Source organism: Anomaloglossus baeobatrachus, chromosome 1, assembly GCF_048569485.1.
Source record: "Anomaloglossus baeobatrachus isolate aAnoBae1 chromosome 1, aAnoBae1.hap1, whole genome shotgun sequence".
Lineage (NCBI taxonomy): Eukaryota > Metazoa > Chordata > Amphibia > Anura > Aromobatidae > Anomaloglossus > Anomaloglossus baeobatrachus.
In genome coordinates, this window is record NC_134353.1 from 54570192 (window position 1) to 54597486 (window position 27295).

The 27295-nt window shown below is 54.9% G+C and overlaps 1 protein-coding gene across 1 annotated transcript in view; it reads left to right on the forward strand.

The window, feature by feature from the left end:
• The first annotated feature begins 9 nt into the window (after nucleotides 1-9).
• Nucleotides 10-27295, forward strand: part of POLR1A (RNA polymerase I subunit A) — a 155288-nt gene continuing 128002 nt past the window's right edge. The window contains exon 1 of the mRNA XM_075332180.1: nucleotides 10-133. Within this exon, the coding sequence (XP_075188295.1) occupies nucleotides 57-133 (77 nt within the window). The 5' untranslated portion in view covers nucleotides 10-56. The remainder of the gene's footprint in view (nucleotides 134-27295) is intronic.

The following is a 27295-nucleotide window of genomic DNA, read 5'->3' on the forward strand; positions in this document are numbered from 1 at the left end:
TCCTGCACGTGTGTGTGCGGCAGTGAGCGGTGTCCGCCGCCAGCACTGTACACACCATGCTGTTTTCCCGGGACGTGCCATGGCGGCGCCTGCAGGACGTCTCCTTCACCGTGTACTCATCGGAGGAGATCAGGTGACGGGGCCGATGTGCTCTCATTCTATGTCATCACAAGACAGGCTGCTGTGCTGTGCTGTCCTGACCTGACCTGTGCTGTCCTGACCTGTGCTGTCTTGACCTGTGCTGTCCTGACCTGTGCTGTCCTGACCTGTGCTGTGCTGTCCTGACCTGTGCTGTGCTGTGCTGTGCTGTCCTGACCTGTGCTGTGCTGTCCTGACCTGTGCTGTCCTGTCCTGACCTGTGCTGTGCTGTCCTGACCTGTGCTGTGCTGTCCTGACCTGTGCTGTGCTGTCCTGACCTGTGCTGTGCTGTCCTGACCTGTGCTGTGCTGTCCTGACCTGTGCTGTGCTGTCCTGACCTGTGCTGTGCTGTCCTGACCTGTGCTGTGCTGTCCTGACCTGTGCTGTCCTGACCTGTGCTGTCCTGACCTGTGCTGTCCTGACCTGTGCTGTCCTGACCTGTGCTGTCCTGACCTGTGCTGTCCTGACCTGTGCTGTCCTGACCTGTGCTGTCCTGACCTGTGCTGTCCTGACCTGAGCTGTCCTGACCTGAGCTGTCCTGACCTGTGCTGTGCTGTCCTGACCTGAGCTGTCCTGACCTGTGCTGTGCTGTCCTGACCTGTGCTGTGCTGTCCTGACCTGTGCTGTGCTGTCCTGACCTGTGCTGTGCTGTCCTGACCTGTGCTGTGCTGTCCTGACCTGTGCTGTGCTGTGCTGTCCTGACCTGTGCTGTGCTGTATTGACCTGTACTGTGCTGTATTGACCTGTGCTGTGCTGTATTGACCTGTGCTGTGCTGTATTGACCTGTGCTGTGCTATCCTGACCTGTGCTGTGCTATCCTGACCTGTGCTGTGCTGTCCTGACCTGTGCTGTGCTGTCCTGACCTGTGCTGTGCTGTCCTGACCTGACCTGTGCTGTGCTGTGCTGTCCTGTGCTATCCTGTGCTGTCCTGACCTGTGCTGTGCTGTCCTGACCTGTGCTGTTCTGTCCTGACCTGTGCTGTGCTGTGCTGTCCTGACCTGTGCTGTGCTGTGCTGTCCTGACCTGTGCTGTGCTGTCCTGACCTGTGCTGTGCTGTGCTGTCCTGACCTGACCTGAGCTGTCCTGACCTGTGCTGTCTTGACCTGTGCTGTGCTGTCTTGACCTGTGCTGTGCTGTCTTGACCTGTGCTGTGCTGTCTTGACCTGTGCTGTGCTGTCTTGACCTGTGCTGTGCTGTCTTGACCTGTGCTGTGCTGTCTTGACCTGTGCTGTGCTGTCTTGACCTGTGCTGTGCTGTCTTGACCTGTGCTGTGCTGTCTTGACCTGTGCTGTGCTGTCCTGACCTGTGCTGTGCTGTCCTGACCTGTGCTGTGCTGTGCTGTCCTGACCTGTGCTGTCCTGACCTGTGCTGTCCTGACCTGTGCTGTCCTGACCTGTGCTGTCCTGACCTGTGCTGTCCTGACCTGTGCTGTCCTGACCTGAGCTGTCCTGACCTGAGCTGTCCTGACCTGAGCTGTCCTGACCTGTGCTGTGCTGTGCTGTCCTGATCTGTGCTGTGCTGTCCTGACCTGTGCTGTGCTCTGCTGTCCTGACCTGTGCTGTCCTGACCTGTGCTGTGCTGTCCTGACCTGTGCTGTCCTGACCTGACCTGTGCTGTCCTGACCTGTGCTGTGCTGTCCTGACCTGTGCTGTGCTGTCCTGACCTGTGCTGTCCTGACCTGTGCTGTCCTGACCTGTGCTGTCCTGACCTGACCTGTGCTGTCCTGACCTGTGCTGTCCTGACCTGTGCTGTCCTGACCTGTGCTGTCCTGACCTGTGCTGTCCTGACCTGTGCTGTCCTGACCTGTGCTGTCCTGACCTGTGCTGTCCTGACCTGTGCTGTCCTGACCTGTGCTGTCCTAACCTGAGCTGTCCTGACCTGAGCTGTCCTGACCTGTGCTGTCCTGACCTGTGCTGTGCTGTCCTGACCTGTGCTGTGCTGTCCTGACCTGTGCTGTGCTGTCTTGACCTGTGCTGTGCTGTCTTGACCTGTGCTGTGCTGTGCTGTCTTGACCTGTGCTGTGCTGTCTTGACCTGTGCTGTGCTGTCTTGACCTGTGCTGTGCTGTCTTGACCTGTGCTGTGCTGTCCTGACCTGTGCTGTCTTGACCTGTGCTGTGCTGTCTTGACCTGTGCTGTGCTGTCCTGTCCTGACCTGTGCTGTCCTGACCTGTGCTGTGCTGTCCTGACCTGTGCTGTGCTGTCCTGACCTGTGCTGTGCTGTCCTTACCTGTGCTGTGCTGTCCTGACCTGTGCTGTGCTGTCCTGACCTGTGCTGTGCTGTCCTGACCTGTGCTGTGCTGTCCTGACCTGTGCTGTGCTGTCCTGACCTGTGCTGTGCTGTCCTGACCTGTGCTGTGCTGTCCTGACCTGTGCTGTGCTGTCCTGACCTGTGCTGTGCTGTCCTGACCTGTGCTGTGCTGTCCTGACCTGTGCTGTCCTGACCTGTGCTGTGCTGTCCTGACCTGTCCTGTGCTGTCCTGACCTGTGCTGTGCTGTCCTGACCTGTGCTGTGCTGTCCTGACCTGTGCTGTGCTGTCCTGACCTGTGCTGTGCTGTCCTGACCTGTGCTGTGCTGTCCTGACCTGTGCTGTGCTGTCCTGACCTGTGCTGTGCTGTCCTGACCTGTGCTGTGCTGTCCTGACCTGTGCTGTGCTGTCCTGACCTGTGCTGTGCTGTCCTGACCTGTGCTGTGCTGTCCTGACCTGTGCTGTGCTGTCCTGTCCTGTGCTGTGCTGTCCTGACCTGTGCTGTCCTGACCTGACCTGACCTGTGCTGTCCTGTCCTGACCTGTGCTGTCCTGTCCTGACCTGTGCTGTCCTGACCTGACCTGTGCTGTCCTGACCTGACCTGTGCTGTGCTGTCCTGACCTGTGCTGTCCTGACCTGACCTGTGCTGTCCTGACCTGACCTGTGCTGTCCTGACCTGACCTGTGCTGTGCTGACCTGACCTGTGCTGTGCTGTCCTGACCTGTGCTGTGCTGTCCTGACCTGTGCTGTGCTGTCCTGACCTGTGCTGTGCTGACCTGTGCTGTGCTGTGCTGACCTGTGCTGTGCTGACCTGTGCTGTCCTGACCTGTGCTGTGCTGTCCTGACCTGTGCTGTCCTGACCTGTGCTGTGCTGTCCTGACCTGTGCTGTGCTGTGCTGTGCTGTCCTGACCTGTGCTGTGCTGTCCTGACCTGTGCTGTGCTGTCCTGACCTGTGCTGTGCTGTGCTGTCCTGACCTGTGCTGTGCTGTCCTGACCTGTGCTGTGCTGTCCTGACCTGTGCTGTGCTGTCCTGACCTGTGCTGTGCTGTCCTGACCTGTGCTGTGCTGTCCTGACCTGTGCTGTGCTGTCCTGACCTGTGCTGTGCTGTCCTGACCTGACCTGTGCTGTCCTGACCTGACCTGTGCTGTCCTGACCTGACCTGTGCTGTCCTGACCTGACCTGTGCTGTCCTGACCTGACCTGTGCTGTCCTGACCTGTGCTGTCCTGACCTGTGCTGTCCTGACCTGTGCTATCCTGACCTGTCCTGTCCTGACCTGTGCTGTCCTGACCTGTGCTGTCCTGACCTGTGCTGTGCTGTCCTGTGCTGTGCTGTCCTGTGCTGTGCTGTGCTGTGCTGTCCTGACCTGTGCTGTGCTGTCCTGACCTGTGCTGTGCTGTCCTGACCTGTTCTGTGCTGTCCTGACCTGTTCTGTGCTGTCCTGACCTGTGCTGTCCTGACCTGACCTGTGCTGTGCTGTCCTGACCTGTGCTGTGCTGTGCTGTCCTGACCTGTGCTGTGCTGTCCTGTCCTGACCTGTGCTGTCCTGACCTGTGCTGTCCTGACCTGTGCTGTGCTGTCCTGACCTGTGCTGTCCTGACCTGTGCTGTGCTGTCCTGACCTGTGCTGTGCTGTCCTGACCTGTGCTGTGCTGTCCTGACCTGTGCTGTGCTGTCCTGACCTGTGCAGTGCTGTCCTGACCTGTGCTGTGCTGTCCTGACCTGTGCTGTGCTGTCCTGACCTGTGCTGTGCTGTCCTGACCTGTGCTGTGCTGTCCTGACCTGTGCTGTCCTGACCTGTGCTGTCCTGACCTGTGCTGTCCTGACCTGTGCTGTGCTGTCCTGACTAGAGTTGAGCGCGGTTCGCGGTTCGTGGTTCTCCAGTTCTAGGCTCGAGTGATTTTTGGGCTGTTCGAGATCGAACTAGAACTCGAGCTTTTTGCTAAAAGCTCGATAGTTCTAGAAACGTTCGAGAACGGTTCTAGCAGCAAAAAGCAGGGCTTTTTACAGCTGCAGTGTGCAGGAGCCATCGCTGGCAGCCTGCCAGAAGCTGGTAACCAAGATAAACATCGGGTATCCAAGCAAAGCGCTTGGTTAGTAACCCGATGTTTATCTTAGTTACGTGCAGGAAGCCCACACTTCCCGCTCAGCTCGCTCCGCCCCCTCCTGCCCGCGGCATGTATACATACATATACACACACACACACACACACTCTCACACACGCACCCCCCCTCCCCCCCCCCGCTCGGCTTACCTGCGGTGGTGAAGTCCCGCCATCCAGACCTCAGCGCTGTCACTGTCCTCCATGGCCGCCGCTTGTCACATCACCTCTCGCTTCCCACCCGAGATGTCACGGACCTCTCGCGATACTTGGTGTGAAGGCGGCGGTCATTGAACTCAGTGACAGGTGCTGTCAGTGTGCTGGAGATCAGCGCAGGTAATGTACCTCGCTGACAGCAGCACTTGTCATGCCCTGCAGTGACCTGGGCTGACCCATTGATGTTAGCTCAGGTCACTGCATTGCTCTCCCAGCCAATGGGGAACATCCTGCTCTTCATTGACTGGGACAGTGTGGATCGTCATGGCAACCCCTTGGATTACACCAGACCTGGATTTGTTTTTCATTCTAATAAATTGGTTAAAGAGGGAATGTTTTGGGGAGTGTTTTTTCAAATAAAAATGTGTTTGTCGTCTATTTTTGTTTATTACTGACTGGGTTGGTGATGTCGGGTATCTGATAGACGCCTGACCTCACCAACCCCAGGGCTTGATGCCAGGTGACATTACACATCTGGTATTAACACCATATATTACCCCGTTTGCCACCGCACCAGGGCGCGGGATGAGCTGGGGCGAAGCACCAGGATTGGCGCATCTAATGGATGCGCCACTTCTGGGGCGGCTGCGGCCTGCTATTTTTAGGCTGGGGAGATTCCAATAACCATGGACCTCCCTAGTCTGAGAATATCAGGCCCCAGCTGTCTGCTTTACCTTGGCTGGTGATCCAATTTTGGGGGACCCCTACGTGTTTTTTTTTTAAATTATTTATTTAATTTAAAATAACAGCGTGGGGTGCCCTCAGTTTTGGATTACCAGCCAAGGTGAGGTTGCCAGCTGTGGTCTGCAGGCTGCAGCCGTCTGCTTTACCCTAGCTGGCTACAAAACTAGGGGGAACCCTACGTCATTTTTTTTCATTTTTTTGGCTAAATACAAAGCTAAGCATCCCTTAGTGCCACATGAAAGGTACCAAAGGGTGTTCCACTTTTTCTCCATTTTTTTCTCCACTTTTTCTCCATTTTTTTCTCCACTTATTCTCCACTTTTTCTCCTCTTATTCTCCACTTTTTCTCCTCTTATTCTCCACTTTTTCTCCACTTTTTGTCCACTTTTTCTCCACTTTTTCTCCATTTTTTTCTCCACTTTTTCTCCACTTTTTCTCCACTTTTTCTCCACTTTTTCTCCTCTTATGCTCCACTTTTTCTCCACTTTTTCTCCTCTTATGCTCCACTTTTTCTCCACTTTTTCTCCACTTTTTTCTCCACTTTTTCTCCTCTTATGCTCCACTTTTTCTCCACTTTTTCTCCACTTTTTCTCCACTTTTTCTCCTCTTATGCTCCACTTTTTCTCCACTTTTTCTCCTCTTATGCTCCACTTTTTCTCCACTTTTTTCTCCACTTTTTTCTCCACTTTTTCTCCACTTTTTCTCCTCTTATGCTCCACTTTTTCTCCACTTTTTCTCCACTTTTTCTCCTCTTATACTCCACTTTTTCTCCACTTTTTCTCCACTTTTTTCTCCACTTTTTCTCCTCTTATGCTCCACTTTTTCTCCACTTTTTCTCCACTTTTTCTCCTCTTATGCTCCACTTTTTCTCCACTTTTTCTCCTCTTATGCTCCACTTTTTCTCCACTTTTTCTCCACTTTTTCTCCTCTTAATCTCCACTTTTTCTCCTCTTATGTTCCACTTTTTCTCCACTTTTTCTCCACTTTTTCTCCACTTTTTCTCCTCTTATGCTCCACTTTTTCTCCACTTTTTCTCCACTTTTTTCTCCACTTTTTCTCCTCTTATGCTCCACTTTTTCTCCACTTTTTCTCCTCTTATGCTCCACTTTTTCTCCACTTTTTCTCCTCTTATGCTCCACTTTTTCTCCACTTTTTCTCCACTTTTTTCTCCACTTTTTCTCCTCTTATGCTCCACTTTTTCTCCACTTTTTCTCCTCTTATGCTCCACTTTTTCTCCACTTTTTCTCCTCTTATACTCCACTTTTTCTCCACTTTTTCTCCACTTTTTTCTCCACTTTTTCTCCTCTTATGCTCCACTTTTTCTCCACTTTTTCTCCACTTTTTCTCCTCTTATGCTCCACTTTTTCTCCACTTTTTCTCCTCTTATGCTCCACTTTTTCTCCACTTTTTCTCCTCTTAATCTCCACTTTTTCTCCTCTTATGCTCCACTTTTTCTCCACTTTTTCTCCACTTTTTTCTCCACTTTTTCTCCTCTTATGCTCCACTTTTTCTCCACTTTTTCTCCTCTTATGCTCCACTTTTTCTCCACTTTTTCTCCTCTTATACTCCACTTTTTCTCCACTTTTTCTCCACTTTTTTCTCCACTTTTTCTCCTCTTATGCTCCACTTTTTCTCCACTTTTTCTCCACTTTTTCTCCTCTTATGCTCCACTTTTTCTCCACTTTTTCTCCTCTTATGCTCCACTTTTTCTCCACTTTTTCTCCTCTTATGCTCCACTTTTTCTCCACTTTTTCTCCACTTTTTTCTCCACTTTTTCTCCTCTTATGCTCCACTTTTTCTCCACTTTTTCTCCTCTTATGCTCCACTTTTTCTCCACTTTTTCTCCTCTTATGCTCCACTTTTTCTCCACTTTTTCTCCTCTTAATCTCCACTTTTTCTCCTCTTATGCTCCACTTTTTCTCCACTTTTTCTCCACTTTTTCTCCACTTTTTTCTCCACTTTTTCTCCTCTTATGCTCCACTTTTTCTCCACTTTTTCTCCACTTTTTCTCCTCTTATGCTCCACTTTTTCTCCACTTTTTCTCCACTTTTTTCTCCACTTTTTCTCCTCTTATGCTCCACTTTTTCTCCACTTTTTCTCCACTTTTTTCTCCACTTTTTCTCCTCTTATGCTCCACTTTTTCTCCACTTTTTCTCCACTTTTTCTCCTCTTATGCTCCACTTTTTCTCCACTTTTTCTCCTCTTATGCTCCACTTTTTCTCCACTTTTTCTCCACTTTTTCTCCTCTTAATCTCCACTTTTTCTCCTCTTATGTTCCACTTTTTCTCCACTTTTTCTCCACTTTTTCTCCACTTTTTCTCCTCTTATGCTCCACTTTTTCTCCACTTTTTCTCCACTTTTTTCTCCACTTTTTCTCCTCTTATGCTCCACTTTTTCTCCACTTTTTCTCCTCTTATGCTCCACTTTTTCTCCACTTTTTCTCCTCTTATGCTCCACTTTTTCTCCACTTTTTCTCCTCTTATGCTCCACTTTTTCTCCACTTTTTCTCCTCTTATGCTCCACTTTTTCTCCACTTTTTCTCCTCTTATGCTCCACTTTTTCTCCACTTTTTTCTCCACTTTTTCTCCTCTTATGCTCCACTTTTTCTCCACTTTTTCTCCACTTTTTCTCCTCTTATGCTCCACTTTTTCTCCACTTTTTCTCCTCTTATGCTCCACTTTTTCTCCACTTTTTCTCCTCTTAATCTCCACTTTTTCTCCTCTTATGCTCCACTTTTTCTCCACTTTTTCTCCACTTTTTTCTCCACTTTTTCTCCTCTTATGCTCCACTTTTTCTCCACTTTTTCTCCACTTTTTCTCCTCTTATGCTCCACTTTTTCTCCACTTTTTCTCCACTTTTTTCTCCACTTTTTCTCCTCTTATGCTCCACTTTTTCTCCACTTTTTCTCCACTTTTTTCTCCACTTTTTCTCCTCTTATGCTCCACTTTTTCTCCACTTTTTCTCCACTTGTTCTCCACTTTTTCTCCACTTTTTTCTCCACTTTTTCTCCTCTTATGCTCCACTTTTTCTCCACTTTTTCTCCACTTTTTCACCGTTCTTTTTCTATGGTCAGTCTACCCATTAGCTCTGCCATGCATACTGTAGCTCTACACCTACTGCACATGTTACTTTATGATTGACATCTCTTTCGTACCAGAGCTGTCTAAGTCTACTCTGACCTCATATTTGTCATTACTATATTGTCCTTGTACTGTATTATGACATTTGTATCATGTGTTTCATTTCTTGCTGTGTTGCAATTTTTTTGCTGCATCCCAATTGTACCTCTACATTGTTCGAGTTTATGTTATTGTTCTCTCACTCTTATGTGATACTGATTATTGTCATTTTTCATGATTACATGCAGATAAGTCCAATCTGACGAAGGCTCAGGCCGAAACGTCATTTGTAACTTGTTTTGGACAAAAACATATATGCTTATGAAAAAAAAAATGTTCTTAATACGGACCAATAAAGAGTGATTTTGCATTACTATCCATTGGGACTTACTGACTTAGTCTGGGAGATTTAGAGTGCCGAGGTTACTCACTAATTTTATCTATTATTACCTCTGAGCACCTATATACCAGTGAGCAGAGCTTCCTCTACAGTAGTTCTCCTGATTAGGCATGCCCTTACCTCATGAGCAGGGCATTGCAGCTTTGGTAGCAACCATTATGACATGGACTCTGCTGCTGTGGACCCGGGGAGAGTGAGTGCAGATTCATTGCACCCACACTCCTCACATGAAGGGTCCGCACTCCTAGAAAATGGGGGATACGTTCCCTGAGTGTCTCCCCCCCATATTCTAGACGGTCCAGAGTCGTCGTGGGACCCCTTTATTTTTTTTCTTACAATAAATTGGTGAAAGAGGAAATGTTTTGGGGACTGTTTTTTCAAATAAATTTCTTTTGTCGATTTTTTGTTTTTGTTAGTACTGACAGTTTATGATGTTGGGTATCTAATAGACGCCATGACATCACAAACTGCTGGGCTTGATCTCAGGTGACTTTACAGCTAGTATCAACCCGATTTATTACCCCGTTTGCCACTGCACCAGGGCACGGGATGAGCTGGGGTGAAGCGCCAGGATTGGCGCATCTAGTGGATGCGCCACGTCTGGGGTGCCTGCGGCCTGCTATTTTTAGGCTGTGAAGGCCCAATAACTATGGACCTTCCCACCCTGAGAATACCAGACCACAGCTGTCCGCTTTACCTTGGCTGGTGATCCAATTTGGGGGGGACCCTACTTTTATTGTGTAATTATTAATATTTATAAAATAATTATAAAAAAGAGCCTGAGGGGACCTCCACATTGGATCCCCAACCACGGTAAAGCTGCCAGCTGTGGTTTTCAGGCTACAGCCGTCTGCTTTACCCTAGCTGGCTATCAAAAATGGGGGGACCCAACGTAATTTTTTTTTTTAACTATTTTTTAAATAGAAAAAATTAATGGGCTTCCCTGTATTTTGATTGACAACCAAGGTAACGGCAGGCAGATGGGGGTGGCAACCCATAGCTGTCTGTTTTATCTGCGCTGAGAATCAAAAATACCGCGGAGCGCTACGTCATTTTTTTAAAGATTTATTTTTACAGCACTGTGATGTCCAGCAATCAAAATACAGGGAAGCCCATTTTATTTTTAGTTATTTAAATAAATAATTAAAAAAAATATATATGGGCTCCCGCTGCATTTTTTGTATTGCTAGCTAAGGGTAATCCAAGCAGCTACTGGCTGCTAACCCCCACTGCTTGGTGTTACCTTCACTGGCAATGGAAAATCCAGGGAAGCATTTTTTATTTTTTTTGCCAAAAAACTACAAAAAAAGGACGTGAGCTTCGCCATATTTTTGTATGCTAGCCAGGTATAGCAGGCAGGTGCTGGAAGAGTTGGATACAGCGCCAGAAGATGGCGCTTCTATGAAAATGCCATTTTCTGAGGTGGCTGCAGACTGCAATTCGCAGCAGTGGGGCCCAGAAAGCTCAGGCCAACCGGTGGTGCGGATTCCAATCCCCAGCTGCCTAGTTGTACCTGGCTGGACACAAAAATGGGGCAAAGCCTACGTCATTTGTTTTCTAATTATTTCATGAAATTCATGAAATAATAAAAAAAGGGCTTCCCTTTATTTTTGGTTCCCAGACGGGTACAAATAGGCAACTGGGGGTTGGGGGCAGCCGTACCTGCCTGCTGTACCTGGCTAGCATACAAAAATATGGCGAAGCCCACATAATTTTTTCAGGGGGCAAAAAAATTCTGCATACAGTCCTGGATGGAGTATGCTGAGCCTTGTAGTTCTGCAGCTGCTGTCTGTCTGTATGGAGAAGAGCAGACAGCAGCTGCAGAACTACAAGGCTCAGCATACTCCATCCAGGACTGTATGCAGAAGTTTTTTGCCCACCAAAAAAATGACGTGGGCTTCGCCATATTTTTGTATGCTAGCCAGGTACAGCTGGCAGCCACGGGCTGCCTCCAACCCCCAGTTGCCTATTTGTACCCGGCTGGGAACCAAAAATATAGGGAAGCCCGTTTTTTTTAATTATTTCACTTATTTCATGAAATAATTAAAAAACAAATGACGTGGGCTTCGCCCTATTTTTGTGTCCAGCCGGGTACAACTAGGCAGCTGGGGATTGGAATACGCAGCACAGGTTAGCCCGAGGTTTGTGGGCGCCTCTGCTGCGGATTTCAGTCCGCAGCCGTCCCAGAAAATGGCGCTCTCATAGAAGCGCCATCATCTGGCGCTGTATCCAACTCTTCCAACAGCCCTGGAGCCGGGTGGCTTGTTGGGTAATCATGAGTTAATACTGGCTTTGTTTTACTAGCCAGTATTAAGCCAGAGATTCTTAATGTCAGGCACGTTTGACCCGGCCATTAAGAATCTCCAATAAAGGGTTAAAAAAAAGACACCACACAGAGGAAAAATACTTTAATAGAAATAAATACACAGACACATTAGAGACTCCATCTTTATTACCCCCTGTCAGCCCTCCACGACCCTGCTCTTCTGTCTTCTTTCTTTCTAGTGTAGTAGTAGTGACGATTGTAGTGAGGAAGGATGAGATTCACCAGCTCATCACTTGGGGCTGGGGAACCTCCATCCTCACTACAATGCTCACTACAATCGTGCAGCAGCGTGCAGCCTTCACTCCGTGAGTGATCACTGCTGGCTGCTAGCGGTAACGCTGACAGACGCGTTACCATAGCAACGGTGCTCTCGGAGCCGCGGTTAGCGGTGACGTCACCGCTAACTGCGTTGCTATGGCAACGGTGATCTCCGTTAATGACCGGCTGTGTCAGCCGGTCCCTAACGGAACGGGGAGTCGACCGTGTGCTAGAGCATGTCGCCGGTACACGGCGATACACATATGTGCACCGTGTACCGGAGAGATGCACTCGCAGGTCCTACATGACGTGTCATAGTCATGTGACCAGTCTGTAGCCAATGAGATAATAGCCACATGACTGGTCACATGGCTATTTTGACGTCACGATAGGTCCTGCATCTCTGCTGGCAGTGCAGGTCACCGGGAGGATTCAGCGATCATCGGATGGAATAGCGGCAGGAGACAGAGTGCAGAAGGGATCGCGAGGACCGGTAAGTGTTATGGCAATGTTTATTAACTGTTTGTGTACATTTATAATGCATTTTTATGTGTTTGTGATTGCCTCCCATTATAGCCTATACGTTCGAGTTCGGTTCGTCGAACGTTCGACGAACTGAACTCGAACGAGACCTCCGTTCGGCGAACCACCTCGAGCCGAACCGCGACCGGTTCGCTCATCTCTAGTCCTGACCTGTGCTGTGCTGTCCTGACCTGTGCTGTCCTGACCTGTGCTGTCCTGACCTGTGCTGTCCTGACCTGTGCTGTCCTGACCTGAGCTGTCCTGACCTGAGCTGTCCTGACCTGAGCTGTCCTGACCTGAGCTGTCCTGACCTGAGCTGTCCTGACCTGAGCTGTCCTGACCTGAGCTGTCCTGACCTGAGCTGTCCTGACCTGAGCTGTCCTGACCTGAGCTGTCCTGACCTGAGCTGTCTTGACCTGAGCTGTGCTGTCCTGACCTGTGCTGTGCTGTCCTGACCTGTGCTGTGCTGTGCTGTCCTGACCTGTGCTGTGCTGTCCTGACCTGTGCTGTGCTGTCCTGACCTGTGCTGTGCTGTTCTGACCTGTTCTGTGCTGTTCTGACCTGTGCTGTGCTGACCTGACCTGTTCTGTGCTGACCTGACCTGTTCTGTGCTGACCTGACCTGACCTGTGCTGTGCTGACCTGACCTGTGCTGTGCTGTCCTGACCTGTGCTGTGCTGTCCTGAGCTGTGCTGTGCTGTCCTGACCTGTGCTGTGCTGTCCTGACCTGTGCTGTCCTGACCTGTGCTGTGCTGTCCTGACCTGTGCTGTGCTGTCCTGACCTGTGCTGTGCTGTCCTGACCTGTGCTGTCCTGACCTGTGCTGTGCTGTCCTGACCTGTGCTGTGCTGTCCTGACCTGTGCTGTGCTGTGCTGTCCTGACCTGTGCTGTCCTGACCTGTGCTGTCCTGACCTGTGCTGTGCTGTCCTGACCTGTGCTGTGCTGTCCTGACCTGTGCTGTGCTGTCCTGACCTGTGCTGTGCTGTCCTGACCTGTGCTGTGCTGTCCTGACCTGTGCTGTCCTGACCTGTGCTGTCCTGACCTGTGCTGTGCTGTCCTGACCTGTGCTGTGCTGTCCTGACCTGTGCTGTCCTGTCCTGTGCTGTCCTGTGCTGTGCTGTCCTGTGCTGAGCTGTCCTGACCTGAGCTGTCCTGACCTGAGCTGTCCTGACCTGAGCTGTCCTGACCTGAGCTGTCCTGACCTGAGCTGTCCTGACCTGAGCTGTCCTGACCTGAGCTGTCCTGACCTGAGCTGTCCTGACCTGAGCTGTCCTGACCTGTGCTGTGCTGTCCTGACCTGAGCTGTGCTGTCCTGACCTGTGCTGTGCTGTCCTGACCTGAGCTGTCGTGACCTGTGCTGTGCTGTCCTGACCTGTGCTGTGCTGTCCTGACCTGAGCTGTCCTGACCTGAGCTGTCCTGACCTGAGCTGTCCTGACCTGAGCTGTCCTGACCTGAGCTGTCCTGACCTGAGCTGTCCTGACCTGAGCTGTCCTGACCTGAGCTGTCCTGAGCTGTGCTGTCCTGACCTGAGCTGTGCTGTCCTGACTTGACCTGTGCTGTCCTGACCTGTGCTGTCCTGTCCTGACCTGTGCTGTGCTGTCCTGACCTGTGCTGTGCTGTCCTGACCTGTGCTGTCCTGACCTGAGCTGTCCTGACCTGAGCTGTCCTGACCTGAGCTGTCCTGACCTGAGCTGTCCTGACCTGAGCTGTCCTGACCTGTGCTGTCCTGACCTGTGCTGTCCTGACCTGTGCTGTCCTGACCTGTGCTGTCCTGACCTGTGCTGTCCTGACCTGTGCTGTCCTGACCTGTGCTGTCCTGACCTGTGCTGTCCTGACCTGTGCTGTGCTGTCCTGACCTGTGCTGTGCTGTCCTGACCTGTGCTGTGCTGTGCTGTCCTGACCTGTGCTGTGCTGTCCTGACCTGTGCTGTGCTGTGCTGTGCTGTCCTGACCTGTGCTGTGCTGTCCTGACCTGTGCTGTGCTGTCCTGACCTGTGCTGTGCTGTCCTGACCTGTGCTGTGCTGTCCTGACCTGTGCTGTGCTGTCCTGACCTGTGCTGTGCTGTCCTGACCTGTGCTGTGCTGTCCTGACCTGTGCTGTGCTGTCCTGTCCTGACCTGTGCTGTGCTGTCCTGACCTGTGCTGTCCTGACCTGTGCTGTGCTGTCCTGACCTGTGCTGTGCTGTCCTGACCTGTGCTGTGCTGTCCTGACCTGTGCTGTGCTGTCCTGACCTGTGCTGTGCTGTCCTGACCTGTGCTGTGCTGTGCTGTCCTGACCTGTGCTGTGCTGTCCTGACCTGTGCTGTGCTGTCCTGACCTGTGCTGTGCTGTCCTGACCTGTGCTGTGCTGTCCTGACCTGTGCTGTGCTGTCCTGACCTGTGCTGTGCTGTCCTGACCTGTGCTGTGCTGTCCTGACCTGTGCTGTGCTGTCCTGACCTGTGCTGTGCTGTGCTGTCCTGACCTGTGCTGTGCTGTCCTGACCTGTGCTGTGCTGTCCTGACCTGTGCTGTGCTGTCCTGACCTGTGCTGTGCTGTCCTGACCTGTGCTGTGCTGTCCTGACCTGTGCTGTGCTGTCCTGACCTGTGCTGTGCTGTCCTGACCTGTGCTGTGCTGTCCTGACCTGTGCTGTGCTGTCCTGACCTGTGCTGTGCTGTCCTGACCTGTGCTGTGCTGTCCTGACCTGTGCTGTGCTGTCCTGACCTGTGCTGTGCTGTCCTGACCTGTGCTGTGCTGTCCTGACCTGTGCTGTGCTGTCCTGACCTGTGCTGTGCTGTCCTGACCTGTGCTGTGCTGTCCTGACCTGTGCTGTGCTGTCCTGACCTGTGCTGTGCTGTCCTGACCTGTGCTGTGCTGTCCTGACCTGTGCTGTGCTGTCCTGACCTGTGCTGTGCTGTCCTGACCTGTGCTGTGCTGTCCTGACCTGTGCTGTGCTTTCCTGACCTGTGCTGTGCTGTTCTGACCTGTGCTGTGCTGACCTGACCTGTGCTGTGCTGTTCTGACCTGTGCTGTGCTGACCTGACCTGTTCTGTGCTGACCTGACCTGTTCCGTGCTGACCTGACCTGTGCTGTGCTGACCTGACCTGTGCTGTGCTGTCCTGACCTGTGCTGTGCTGTCCTGACCTGTGCTGTGCTGTCCTGACCTGTGCTGTGCTGTCCTGACCTGTGCTGTGCTGTCCTGACCTGTGCTGTGCTGTCCTGACCTGTGCTGTGCTGTCCTGTCCTGACCTGTTCTGTGCTTTCCTGACCTGTGCTGTGCTTTCCTGACCTGTTCTGTGCTTTCCTGACCTGTTCTGTGCTTTCCTGACCTGTGCTGTGCTTTCCTGACCTGTGCTGTGCTTTCCTGACCTGTGCTGTGCTTTCCTGACCTGTGCTGTGCTGTCCTGACCTGTGCTGTGCTGTCCTGACCTGTGCTGTGCTGTCCTGACCTGTGCTGTCCTGTCCTGACCTGTGCTGTGCTGTCCTGACCTGTGCTGTGCTGTCCTGACCTGTGCTGTGCTGTCCTGACCTGTGCTGTGCTGTCCTGACCTGTGCTGTGCTGTGCTGTCCTGACCTGTGCTGTGCTGTCCTGACCTGTGCTGTGCTGTCCTGACCTGTGCTGTGCTGTCCTGACCTGTGCTGTGCTGTCCTGACCTGTGCTGTGCTGTCCTGACCTGTGCTGTGCTGTCCTGACCTGTGCTGTGCTGTCCTGACCTGTGCTGTGCTGTCCTGACCTGTGCTGTGCTGTCCTGACCTGTGCTGTGCTGTCCTGACCTGTGCTGTGCTGTCCTGACCTGTTCTGTGCTGTCCTGACCTGTGCTGTGCTGTGCTTTCCTGACCTGTGCTGTGCTGTCCTGACCTGTGCTGTGCTGTCCTGACCTGTGCTGTGCTGTCCTGACCTGTGCTGAGCTGTCCTGACCTGTGCTGAGCTGTCCTGACCTGTGCTGAGCTGTCCTGACCTGTGCTGAGCTGTCCTGACCTGTGCTGAGCTGACCTGTGCTGAGCTGACCTGTGCTGAGCTGACCTGTGCTGAGCTGACCTGTGCTGAGCTGACCTGTGCTGAGCTGACCTGTGCTGAGCTGTCCTGACCTGTGCTGTCCTGACCTGTGCTGTCCTGACCTGTGCTGTCCTGACCTGTGCTGTCCTGACCTGTGCTGTCCTGACCTGTGCTGTCCTGACCTGTGCTGTGCTGTCCTGACCTGTGCTGTGCTGTCCTGACCTGACCTGTGCTGTCCTGACCTGTGCTGTGCTGTCCTGACCTGTGCTGTGCTGTCCTGACCTGTGCTGTGCTGTCCTGACCTGTGCTGTGCTGTGCTGTCCTGACCTGTGCTGTGCTGTGCTGTCCTGACCTGTGCTGTGCTGTCCTGACCTGTGCTGTGCTGTCCTGACCTGTGCTGTGCTGTCCTGACCTGTGCTGTGCTGTCCTGACCTGTGCTGTGCTGTCCTGACCTGTGCTGTGCTGTCCTGACCTGTTCTGTGCTTTCCTGACCTGTGCTGTGCTTTCCTGACCTGTTCTGTGCTTTCCTGACCTGTTCTGTGCTTTCCTGACCTGTTCTGTGCTTTCCTGACCTGTGCTGTGCTTTCCTGACCTGTGCTGTGCTTTCCTGACCTGTGCTGTGCTTTCCTGACCTGTGCTGTGCTGTCCTGACCTGTGCTGTGCTGTCCTGACCTGTGCTGTCCTGTCCTGACCTGTGCTGTGCTGTCCTGACCTGTGCTGTGCTGTCCTGACCTGTGCTGTGCTGTCCTGACCTGTGCTGTGCTGTCCTGACCTGTGCTGTGCTGTCCTGACCTGTGCTGTGCTGTCCTGACCTGTGCTGTGCTGTCCTGACCTGTGCTGTGCTGTCCTGACCTGTGCTGTGCTGTCCTGACCTGTGCTGTGCTGTCCTGACCTGTGCTGTGCTTTCCTGACCTGTGCTGTGCTGTCCTGACCTGTGCTGTGCTGTCCTGACCTGTGCTGTCCTGACCTGTGCTGTCCTGACCTGTGCTGTGCTGTGCTGTCCTGACCTGTTCTGTGCTGTCCTGACCTGTGCTGTGCTGTGCTGTCCTGACCTGTGCTGTCCTGACCTGTGCTGTCCTGACCTGTGCTGTGCTGTGCTGTCCTGACCTGTTCTGTGCTGTCCTGACCTGTGCTGTGCTGTGCTGTCCTGACCTGTGCTGTGCTGTCCTGACCTGTGCTGTCCTGACCTGAGCTGTCCTGACCTGTGCTGTCCTGACCTGTGCTGTGCTGTCCTGACCTGTGCTGTGCTGTCCTGACCTGTGCTGTGCTGTCCTGACCTGTGCTGTGCTGTCCTGACCTGTGCTGTGCTGTCCTGACCTGTGCTGTGCTGTCCTGACCTTTTCTGTGCTGTCCTGACCTGTTCTGTGCTGTCCTGACCTGTGCTGTGCTGTCCTGACCTGTGCTGTGCTGTCCTGACCTGTGCTGTGCTGTCCTGACCTGTGCTGTGCTGTCCTGACCTGTGCTGTGCTGTCCTGACCTGTGCTGTGCTGTCCTGTCCTGACCTGTGCTGTGCTGTCCTGACCTGTGCTGTGCTGTCCTGACCTGTGCTGTGCTGTCCTGACCTGTGCTGTGCTGTCCTGACCTGTGCTGTGCTGTCCTGACCTGTGCTGTGCTGTCCTGACCTGTGCTGTGCTGTCCTGACCTGTGCTGTGCTGTCCTGACCTGTGCTGTGCTGTCCTGACCTGTGCTGTGCTGTCCTGTCCTGACCTGTGCTGTGCTGTCCTGACCTGTGCTGTGCTGTCCTGACCTGTGCTGTGCTGTCCTGACCTGTGCTGTGCTGTCCTGACCTGTGCTGTGCTGTCCTGACCTGTGCTGTGCTGTCCTGACCTGTGCTGTGCTGTCCTGACCTGTGCTGTGCTGTCCTGACCTGTGCAGTGCTGTCCTGACCTGTGCTGTGCTGTCCTGACCTGTGCTGTGCTGTGCTTTCCTGACCTGTGCTGTGCTGTCCTGACCTGTGCTGTGCTGTCCTGACCTGTGCTGAGCTGTCCTGACCTGTGCTGAGCTGTCCTGACCTGTGCTGAGCTGTCCTGACCTGTGCTGAGCTGTCCTGACCTGTGCTGAGCTGTCCTGACCTGTGCTGAGCTGTCCTGTGCTGAGCTGACCTGTGCTGAGCTGACCTGTGCTGAGCTGACCTGTGCTGAGCTGTCCTGACCTGTGCTGTCCTGACCTGTGCTGTCCTGACCTGTGCTGTCCTGACCTGTGCTGTCCTGACCTGTGCTGTCCTGACCTGTGCTGTGCTGTCCTGACCTGTGCTGTGCTGTCCTGACCTGTGCTGTGCTGTCCTGACCTGTGCTGTGCTGTCCTGACCTGACCTGTGCTGTCCTGACCTGTGCTGTCCTGACCTGTGCTGTGCTGTCCTGACCTGTGCTGTGCTGTCCTGACCTGTGCTGTGCTGTCCTGACCTGTGCTGTGCTGTGCTGTCCTGACCTGTGCTGTGCTGTGCTGTCCTGACCTGTGCTGTGCTGTCCTGACCTGTGCTGTGCTGTCCTGACCTGTGCTGTGCTGTCCTGACCTGTGCTGTGCTGTCCTGACCTGTGCTGTGCTGTCCTGACCTGTGCTGTGCTGTCCTGACCTGTGCTGTGCTGTCCTGACCTGTGCTGTGCTGTCCTGACCTGTGCTGTGCTTTCCTGACCTGTGCTGTGCTTTCCTGACCTGTTCTGTGCTTTCCTGACCTGTTCTGTGCTTTCCTGACCTGTTCTGTGCTTTCCTGACCTGTGCTGTGCTTTCCTGACCTGTGCTGTGCTTTCCTGACCTGTGCTGTGCTTTCCTGACCTGTGCTGTGCTGTCCTGACCTGTGCTGTGCTGTCCTGACCTGTGCTGTCCTGTCCTGACCTGTGCTGTGCTGTCCTGACCTGTGCTGTGCTGTCCTGACCTGTGCTGTGCTGTCCTGACCTGTGCTGTGCTGTCCTGACCTGTGCTGTGCTGTCCTGACCTGTGCTGTGCTGTCCTGACCTGTGCTGTGCTGTCCTGACCTGTGCTGTGCTGTCCTGACCTGTGCTGTGCTTTCCTGACCTGTGCTGTGCTGTCCTGACCTGTGCTGTGCTGTCCTGACCTGTGCTGTCCTGACCTGTGCTGTCCTGACCTGTGCTGTGCTGTGCTGTCCTGACCTGTTCTGTGCTGTCCTGACCTGTGCTGTGCTGTGCTGTCCTGACCTGTGCTGTGCTGTCCTGACCTGTGCTGTCCTGACCTGAGCTGTCCTGACCTGTGCTGTCCTGACCTGTGCTGTGCTGTCCTGACCTGTGCTGTGCTGTCCTGACCTGTGCTGTGCTGTCCTGACCTGTGCTGTGCTGTCCTGACCTGTGCTGTGCTGTCCTGACCTTTTCTGTGCTGTCCTGACCTGTGCTGTGCTGTCCTGACCTGTGCTGTGCTGTCCTGACCTGTGCTGTGCTGTCCTGACCTGTGCTGTGCTGTCCTGTCCTGACCTGTGCTGTGCTGTCCTGACCTGTGCTGTGCTGTCCTGACCTGTGCTGTGCTGTCCTGACCTGTGCTGTGCTGTCCTGACCTGTGCTGTGCTGTCCTGACCTGTGCTGTGCTGTCCTGACCTGTGCTGTGCTGTCCTGACCTGTGCTGTGCTGTCCTGACCTGTGCTGTGCTGTCCTGACCTGTGCTGTGCTGTCCTGTCCTGACCTGTGCTGTGCTGTCCTGACCTGTGCTGTGCTGTCCTGACCTGTGCTGTGCTGTCCTGACCTGTGCTGTGCTGTCCTGACCTGTGCTGTGCTGTCCTGACCTGTGCTGTGCTGTCCTGACCTGTGCTGTGCTGTCCTGACCTGTGCAGTGCTGTCCTGACCTGTGCTGTGCTGTCCTGACCTGTGCTGTGCTGTGCTTTCCTGACCTGTGCTGTGCTGTCCTGACCTGTGCTGTGCTGTCCTGACCTGTGCTGAGCTGTCCTGACCTGTGCTGAGCTGTCCTGACCTGTGCTGAGCTGTCCTGACCTGTGCTGAGCTGTCCTGACCTGTGCTGAGCTGTCCTGACCTGTGCTGAGCTGTCCTGACCTGTGCTGAGCTGTCCTGACCTGTGCTGAGCTGACCTGTGCTGAGCTGACCTGTGCTGAGCTGACCTGTGCTGAGCTGACCTGTGCTGAGCTGACCTGTGCTGAGCTGTCCTGACCTGTGCTGTCCTGACCTGTGCTGTCCTGACCTGTGCTGTCCTGACCTGTGCTGTCCTGACCTGTGCTGTCCTGACCTGTGCTGTCCTGACCTGTGCTGTGCTGTCCTGACCTGTGCTGTGCTGTCCTGACCTGTGCTGTGCTGTCCTGACCTGACCTGTGCTGTCCTGACCTGTGCTGTGCTGTCCTGACCTGTGCTGTGCTGTCCTGACCTGTGCTGTGCTGTCCTGACCTGTGCTGTGCTGTGCTGTCCTGACCTGTGCTGTGCTGTGCTGTCCTGACCTGTGCTGTGCTGTCCTGACCTGTGCTGTGCTGTCCTGACCTGTGCTGTGCTGTCCTGACCTGTGCTGTGCTGTCCTGACCTGTGCTGTGCTGTCCTGACCTGTGCTGTGCTGTCCTGACCTGTGCTGTGCTGTCCTGACCTGTGCTGTGCTGTCCTGACCTGTTCTGTGCTTTCCTGACCTGTGCTGTGCTTTCCTGACCTGTTCTGTGCTTTCCTGACCTGTTCTGTGCTTTCCTGACCTGTTCTGTGCTTTCCTGACCTGTGCTGTGCTTTCCTGACCTGTGCTGTGCTTTCCTGACCTGTGCTGTGCTTTCCTGACCTGTGCTGTGCTGTCCTGACCTGTGCTGTGCTGTCCTGACCTGTGCTGTCCTGTCCTGACCTGTGCTGTGCTGTCCTGACCTGTGCTGTGCTGTCCTGACCTGTGCTGTGCTGTCCTGACCTGTGCTGTGCTGTCCTGACCTGTGCTGTGCTGTCCTGACCTGTGCTGTGCTGTCCTGACCTGTGCTGTGCTGTCCTGACCTGTGCTGTGCTGTCCTGACCTGTGCTGTGCTGTCCTGACCTGTGCTGTGCTTTCCTGACCTGTGCTGTGCTGTCCTGACCTGTGCTGTGCTGTCCTGACCTGTGCTGTCCTGACCTGTGCTGTCCTGACCTGTGCTGTGCTGTGCTGTCCTGACCTGTTCTGTGCTGTCCTGACCTGTGCTGTGCTGTCCTGACCTGTGCTGTGCTGTCCTGACCTGTGCTGTCCTGACCTGAGCTGTCCTGACCTGTGCTGTCCTGACCTGTGCTGTGCTGTCCTGACCTGTGCTGTGCTGTCCTGACCTGTGCTGTGCTGTCCTGACCTGTGCTGTGCTGTCCTGACCTGTGCTGTGCTGTCCTGACCTTTTCTGTGCTGTCCTGACCTGTTCTGTGCTGTCCTGACCTGTGCTGTGCTGACCTGTGCTGTGCTGACCTGTGCTGTGCTGTCCTGACCTGTGCTGTGCTGTCCTGACCTGTGCTGTGCTGTCCTGACCTGTGCTGTGCTGTCCTGACCTGTGCTGTGCTGTCCTGACCTGTGCTGTGCTGTCCTGACCTGTGCTGTGCTGTCCTGACCTGTGCTGTGCTGTCCTGACCTGTGCTGTGCTGTCCTGACCTGTGTTGTCCTGACCTGTGCTGTCCTGTCCTGACCTGTGCTGTCCTGACCTGTGCTGAGCTGTCCTGACCTGTGCTGTCCTGACCTGTGCTGTCCTGACCTGTGCTGTCCTGACCTGTGCTGTCCTGACCTGTGCTGTCCTGACCTGTGCTGTCCTGTCCTGTGCTGTGCTGTCCTGTCCTGTGCTGTGCTGTCCTGTCCTGACCTGTGCTGTCCTGACCTGTGCTGTCCTGACCTGTGCTGTCCTGACCTGTGCTGTCCTGACCTGTGCTGTCCTGACCTGTGCTGTCCTGACCTGTGCTGAGCTGTCCTGACCTGTGCTGAGCTGTCCTGACCTGTGCTGAGCTGTCCTGACCTGTGCTGTCCTGACCTGTGCTGTCCTGACCTGTGCTGTCCTGACCTGTGCTGTCCTGACCTGTGCTGTCCTGACCTGTGCTGTCCTGACCTGTGCTGTCCTGACCTGTGCTGTCCTGACCTGTGCTGTCCTGACCTGTGCTGTCCTGACCTGTGCTGTCCTGACCTGTGCTGTCCTGACCTGTGCTGTCCTGACCTGTGCTGTCCTGACCTGTGCTGTCCTGACCTGTGCTGTCCTGACCTGTGCTGTCCTGACCTGTGCTGTCCTGACCTGTGCTGTCCTGACCTGTGCTGTCCTGACCTGTGCTGTCCTGACCTGTGCTGTCCTGACCTGTGCTGTCCTGTCCTGTCCTGACCTGTGCTGTCCTGACCTGTGCTGTCCTGACCTGTGCTGTCCTGACCTGTGCTGTCCTGACCTGTGCTGTCCTGTCCTGTCCTGACCTGTGCTGTGCTGTCCTGACCTGTGCTGTGCTGTCCTGACCTGTGCTGTGCTGTCCTGACCTGTGCTGTGCTGTCCTGACCTTTGCTGTGCTGTCCTGACCTGTGCTGTCCTGACCTGTCCTGTCCTGACCTGTGCTGTCCTGACCTGTCCTGTCCTGACCTGTGCTGTCCTGACCTGTGCTGTCCTGACCTGTGCTGTGCTGTCCGTCCTGACCTGTGCTGTCCTGACCTGTGCTGTCCTGACCTGTGCTGTCCTGACCTGTGCTGTCCTGACCTGTGCTGTCCTGACCTGTGCTGTCCTGTCCTGTCCTGACCTGTGCTGTGCTGTCCTGAGCTGTCCTGACCTGTGCTGTGCTGTCCTGACCTGTGCTGTGCTGTCCTGACCTGTGCTGTGCTGTCCTGACCTGTGCTGTGCTGTCCTGACCTGTGCTGTGCTGTGCTGTCCTGACCTGTGCTGTCCTGACCTGTGCTGTGCTGTCCTGACCTGTGCTGTCCTGACCTGTGCTGTCCTGACCTGTGCTGTCCTGACCTGTGCTGTCCTGACCTGTGCTGTCCTGACCTGTGCTGTCCTGACCTGAGCTGTCCTGACCTGTGCTGTGCTGTCCTGACCTGTGCTGTCCTGACCTGTGCTGTCCTGACCTGTGCTGTCCTGACCTGTGCTGTCCTGACCTGTGCTGTCCTGACCTGTGCTGTCCTGTGCTGTCCTGTCCTGTCCTGTCCTGACCTGTGCTGTGCTGTGCTGTCCTGACCTGTGCTGTGCTGTCCTGACCTGTGCTGTGCTGTCCTGACCTGTGCTGTGCTGTCCTGACCTGTGCTGTGCTGTCCTGACCTGTGCTGTGCTGTCCTGACCTGTGCTGTGCTGTCCTGACCTGTGCTGTGCTGTCCTGACCTGTGCTGTGCTGTCCTGACCTGTGCTGTGCTGTCCTGACCTGTGCTGTGCTGTCCTGACCTGTGCTGTGCTGTCCTGACCTGTGCTGTGCTGTCCTGACCTGTGCTGTGCTGTCCTGACCTGTGCTGTGCTGTCCTGACCTGTGCTGTGCTGTCCTGACCTGTGCTGTGCTGTCCTGACCTGTGCTGTGCTGTCCTGACCTGTGCTGTGCTGTCCTGACCTTTGCTGTCCTGACCTGTCCTGTCCTGACCTGTGCTGTCCTGACCTGTGCTGTGCTGTCCTGACCTGTGCTGTGCTGTCCTGACCTGTGCTGTGCTGTCCTGACCTGTGCTGTGCTGTCCTGACCTGTGCTGTGCTGTCCTGACCTGTGCTGTGCTGTCCTGACCTGTGCTGTCCTGACCTGTGCTGTGCTGTCCTGACCTTTGCTGTCCTGACCTGTCCTGTCCTGACCTGTGCTGTCCTGACCTGTCCTGTCCTGACCTGTGCTGTCCTGACCTGTGCTGTCCTGACCTGTGCTGTGCTGTCCGTCCTGTGCTGAGCTGTCCTGACCTGTGCTGTCCTGACCTGTGCTGTCCTGACCTGTGCTGTCCTGACCTGTGCTGTCCTGACCTGTGCTGTGCTGTCCTGTCCTGACCTGTCCTGTGCTGTCCTGACCTGTGCTGTCCTGACCTGTGCTGTCCTGACCTGTGCTGTCCTGACCTGTGCTGTGCTGTCCTGTCCTGACCTGTGCTGTGCTGTCCTGACCTGTGCTGTGCTGTCCTGACCTGTGCTGTGCTGTCCTGACCTGTGCTGTGCTGTCCTGACCTGTGCTGTGCTGTCCTGACCTGTGCTGTGCTGTCCTGACCTGTGCTGTGCTGTCCTGACCTGTGCTGTGCTGTCCTGACCTGTGCTGTGCTGTCCTGACCTGTGCTGTGCTGTCCTGACCTGACCTGTGCTGTCCTGACCTGTGCTGTCCTGACCTGTGCTGTCCTGTCCTGACCTGTGCTGTGCTGTCCTGACCTGTGCTGTCCTGACCTGTGCTGTCCTGACCTGTGCTGTCCTGACCTGTGCTGTCCTGACTTGTGCTGTATTGTCCTGTCCTGACCTGTGCTGAGCTGTCCTGACCTGTGCTGAGCTGTCCTGACCTGTGCTGAGCTGTCCTGACCTGTGCTGAGCTGTCCTGACCTGTGCTGAGCTGTCCTGACCTGTGCTGTGCTGTCCTGACCTGTGCTGTGCTGTCCTGACCTGTGCTGTGCTGTCCTGACCTGTGCTGTGCTGTCCTGACCTGTGCTGTGCTGTCCTGACCTGTGCTGTGCTGTCCTGACCTGTGCTGTGCTGTCCTGACCTGTGCTGTGCTGTCCTGACCTGTGCTGTGCTGTCCTGACCTGTGCTGTGCTGTCCTGACCTGTGCTGTGCTGTCCTGACCTGTGCTGTGCTGTCCTGACCTGTGCTGTGCTGTCCTGACCTGTGCTGTGCTGTCCTGACCTGTGCTGTGCTGTCCTGACCTGTGCTGTGCTGTCCTGACCTGTGCTGTGCTGTCCTGACCTGTGCTGTGCTGTCCTGACCTGTGCTGTGCTGTCCTGACCTGTGCTGTGCTGTCCTGACCTGTGCTGTGCTGTCCTGACCTTTGCTGTGCTGTCCTGACCTGTCCTGTCCTGACCTGTGCTGTCCTGACCTGTGCTGTCCTGACCTGTCCTGTCCTGACCTGTGCTGTCCTGACCTGTGCTGTGCTGTCCTGACCTGTGCTGTGCTGTCCTGACCTGTGCTGTGCTGTCCTGACCTGTGCTGTGCTGTCCTGACCTGTGCTGTGCTGTCCTGACCTGTGCTGTGCTGTCCTGACCTGTGCTGTCCTGACCTGTGCTGTGCTGTCCTGACCTTTGCTGTCCTGACCTGTCCTGTCCTGACCTGTGCTGTCCTGACCTGTCCTGTCCTGACCTGTGCTGTCCTGTCCTGACCTGTGCTGTCCTGACCTGTGCTGTCCTGACCTGTGCTGTGCTGTCCGTCCTGTGCTGAGCTGTCCTGACCTGTGCTGTCCTGACCTGTGCTGTCATGACCTGTGCTGTCCTGACCTGTGCTGTGCTGTCCTGTCCTGACCTGTCCTGTGCTGTCCTGACCTGTGCTGTCCTGACCTGTGCTGTCCTGACCTGTGCTGTCCTGACCTGTGCTGTCCTGACCTGTGCTGTCCTGTCCTGTCCTGACCTGTGCTGTCCTGTCCTGTCCTGACCTGTGCTGTGCTGTCCTGACCTGTGCTGTGCTGTCCTGACCTGTGCTGTGCTGTCCTGACCTGTGCTGTGCTGTCCTGACCTGTGCTGTGCTGTCCTGACCTGTGCTGTCCTGACCTGTGCTGTGCTGTGCTGTCCTGACCTGTGCTGTCCTGACCTGTGCTGTGCTGTCCTGACCTGTGCTGTCCTGACCTGTGCTGTGCTGTCCTGACCTGTGCTGTGCTGTGCTGTCCTGACCTGTGCTGTCCTGACCTGTGCTGTCCTGACCTGTGCTGTCCTGACCTGTGCTGTCCTGACCTGTGCTGTCCTGACTTGTGCTGTATTGTCCTGTCCTGACCTGTGCTGAGCTGTCCTGACCTGTGCTGAGCTGTCCTGACCTGTGCTGAGCTGTCCTGACCTGTGCTGAGCTGTCCTGACCTGTGCTGTGCTGTCCTGACCTGTGCTGTGCTGTCCTGACCTGTGCTGTGCTGTCCTGACCTGTGCTGTGCTGTCCTGACCTGTGCTGTGCTGTCCTGACCTGTGCTGTGCTGTCCTGACCTGTGCTGTGCTGTCCTGACCTGTGCTGTGCTGTCCTGACCTGTGCTGTGCTGTCCTGACCTGTGCTGTGCTGTCCTGACCTGTGCTGTGCTGTCCTGACCTGTGCTGTCCTGACCTGTCCTGACCTGTCCTGACCTGTCCTGACCTGTCCTGACCTGTGCTGTGCTGTCCTGACCTGTGCTGTGCTGTCCTGACCTGTGCTGTGCTGTCCTGACCTGTGCTGTGCTGTCCTGACCTGTGCTGTGCTGTCCTGACCTGTGCTGTGCTGTCCTGACCTGTGCTGTGCTGTGCTGTGCTGTGCTGTCCTGACCTGTGCTGTGCTGTGCTGTCCTGACCTGTGCTGTGCTTTCCTGACCTGTGCTGTGCTGTCCTGTGCTGTGCTGTCCTGTCCTGACCTGTGCTGTCCTGACCTGTGCTGTGCTGTGCTGACCTGTGCTGTGCTGACCTGTGCTGTGCTGACCTGTGCTGTCCTGACCTGTGCTGTGCTGTCCGTCCTGTGCTGAGCTGTCCTGACCTGTGCTGTGCTGTCCTGACCTGTGCTGTGCTGTGCTGTCCTGACCCGTGCTGTGCTGTGCTGTCCTGACCTGTGCTTAGCTGTCCTGACCTGTGCTGACCTGTGCTGTCCTGACCTGTGCTGTGCTGTCCGTCCTGTGCTGAGCTGTCCTGACCTGTGCTGTGCTGTCCTGACCTGTGCTGTGCTGTGCTGTGCTGTCCTGACCTGTGCTGTGCTGTCCTGACCTGTGCTGTGCTGTCCTGACCTGTGCTGTGCTGTCCTGACCTGTGCTGTGCTGTCCTGACCTGTGCTGTGCTGTCCTGACCTGTGCTGTCCTGACCTGTGCTCTCCTGACCTGTGCTGTCCTGACCTGTGTTTTCCTGTCCTGACCTGTGCTGTGCTGTCCTGACCTGTGCTGTGCTGTCCTGACCTGTGCTGTGCTGTCCTGACCTGTGCTGTGCTGTCCTGACCTGTGCTGTGCTGTCCTGACCTGTGCTGTGCTGTGCTGTCCTGACCTGTGCTGTGCTGTCCTGACCTGACCTGTGCTGTCCTGACCTGACCTGACCTGTGCTGTGCTGTGCTGTGCTGTCCTGTCCTGACCTGACCTGACCTGTGTTGTCCTGACCTGTGCTGTCCTGTCCTGACCTGACCTGACCTGTGCTGTCCTGACCTTTGCTGTCCTGACCTGTGCTGACCTGTGCTGTGCTGTCCTGACCTGTGCTGTGCTGTCCTGACCTGTCCTGACCTGTGCTGTGCTGTCCTGACCTGTCCTGACCTGTGCTGTGCTGTCCTGACCTGTCCTGACCTGTGCTGTGCTGTCCTGACCTGTGCTGTCCTGACCTGTGCTGTGCTGTCCTGACCTGTGCTGTCCTGACCTGT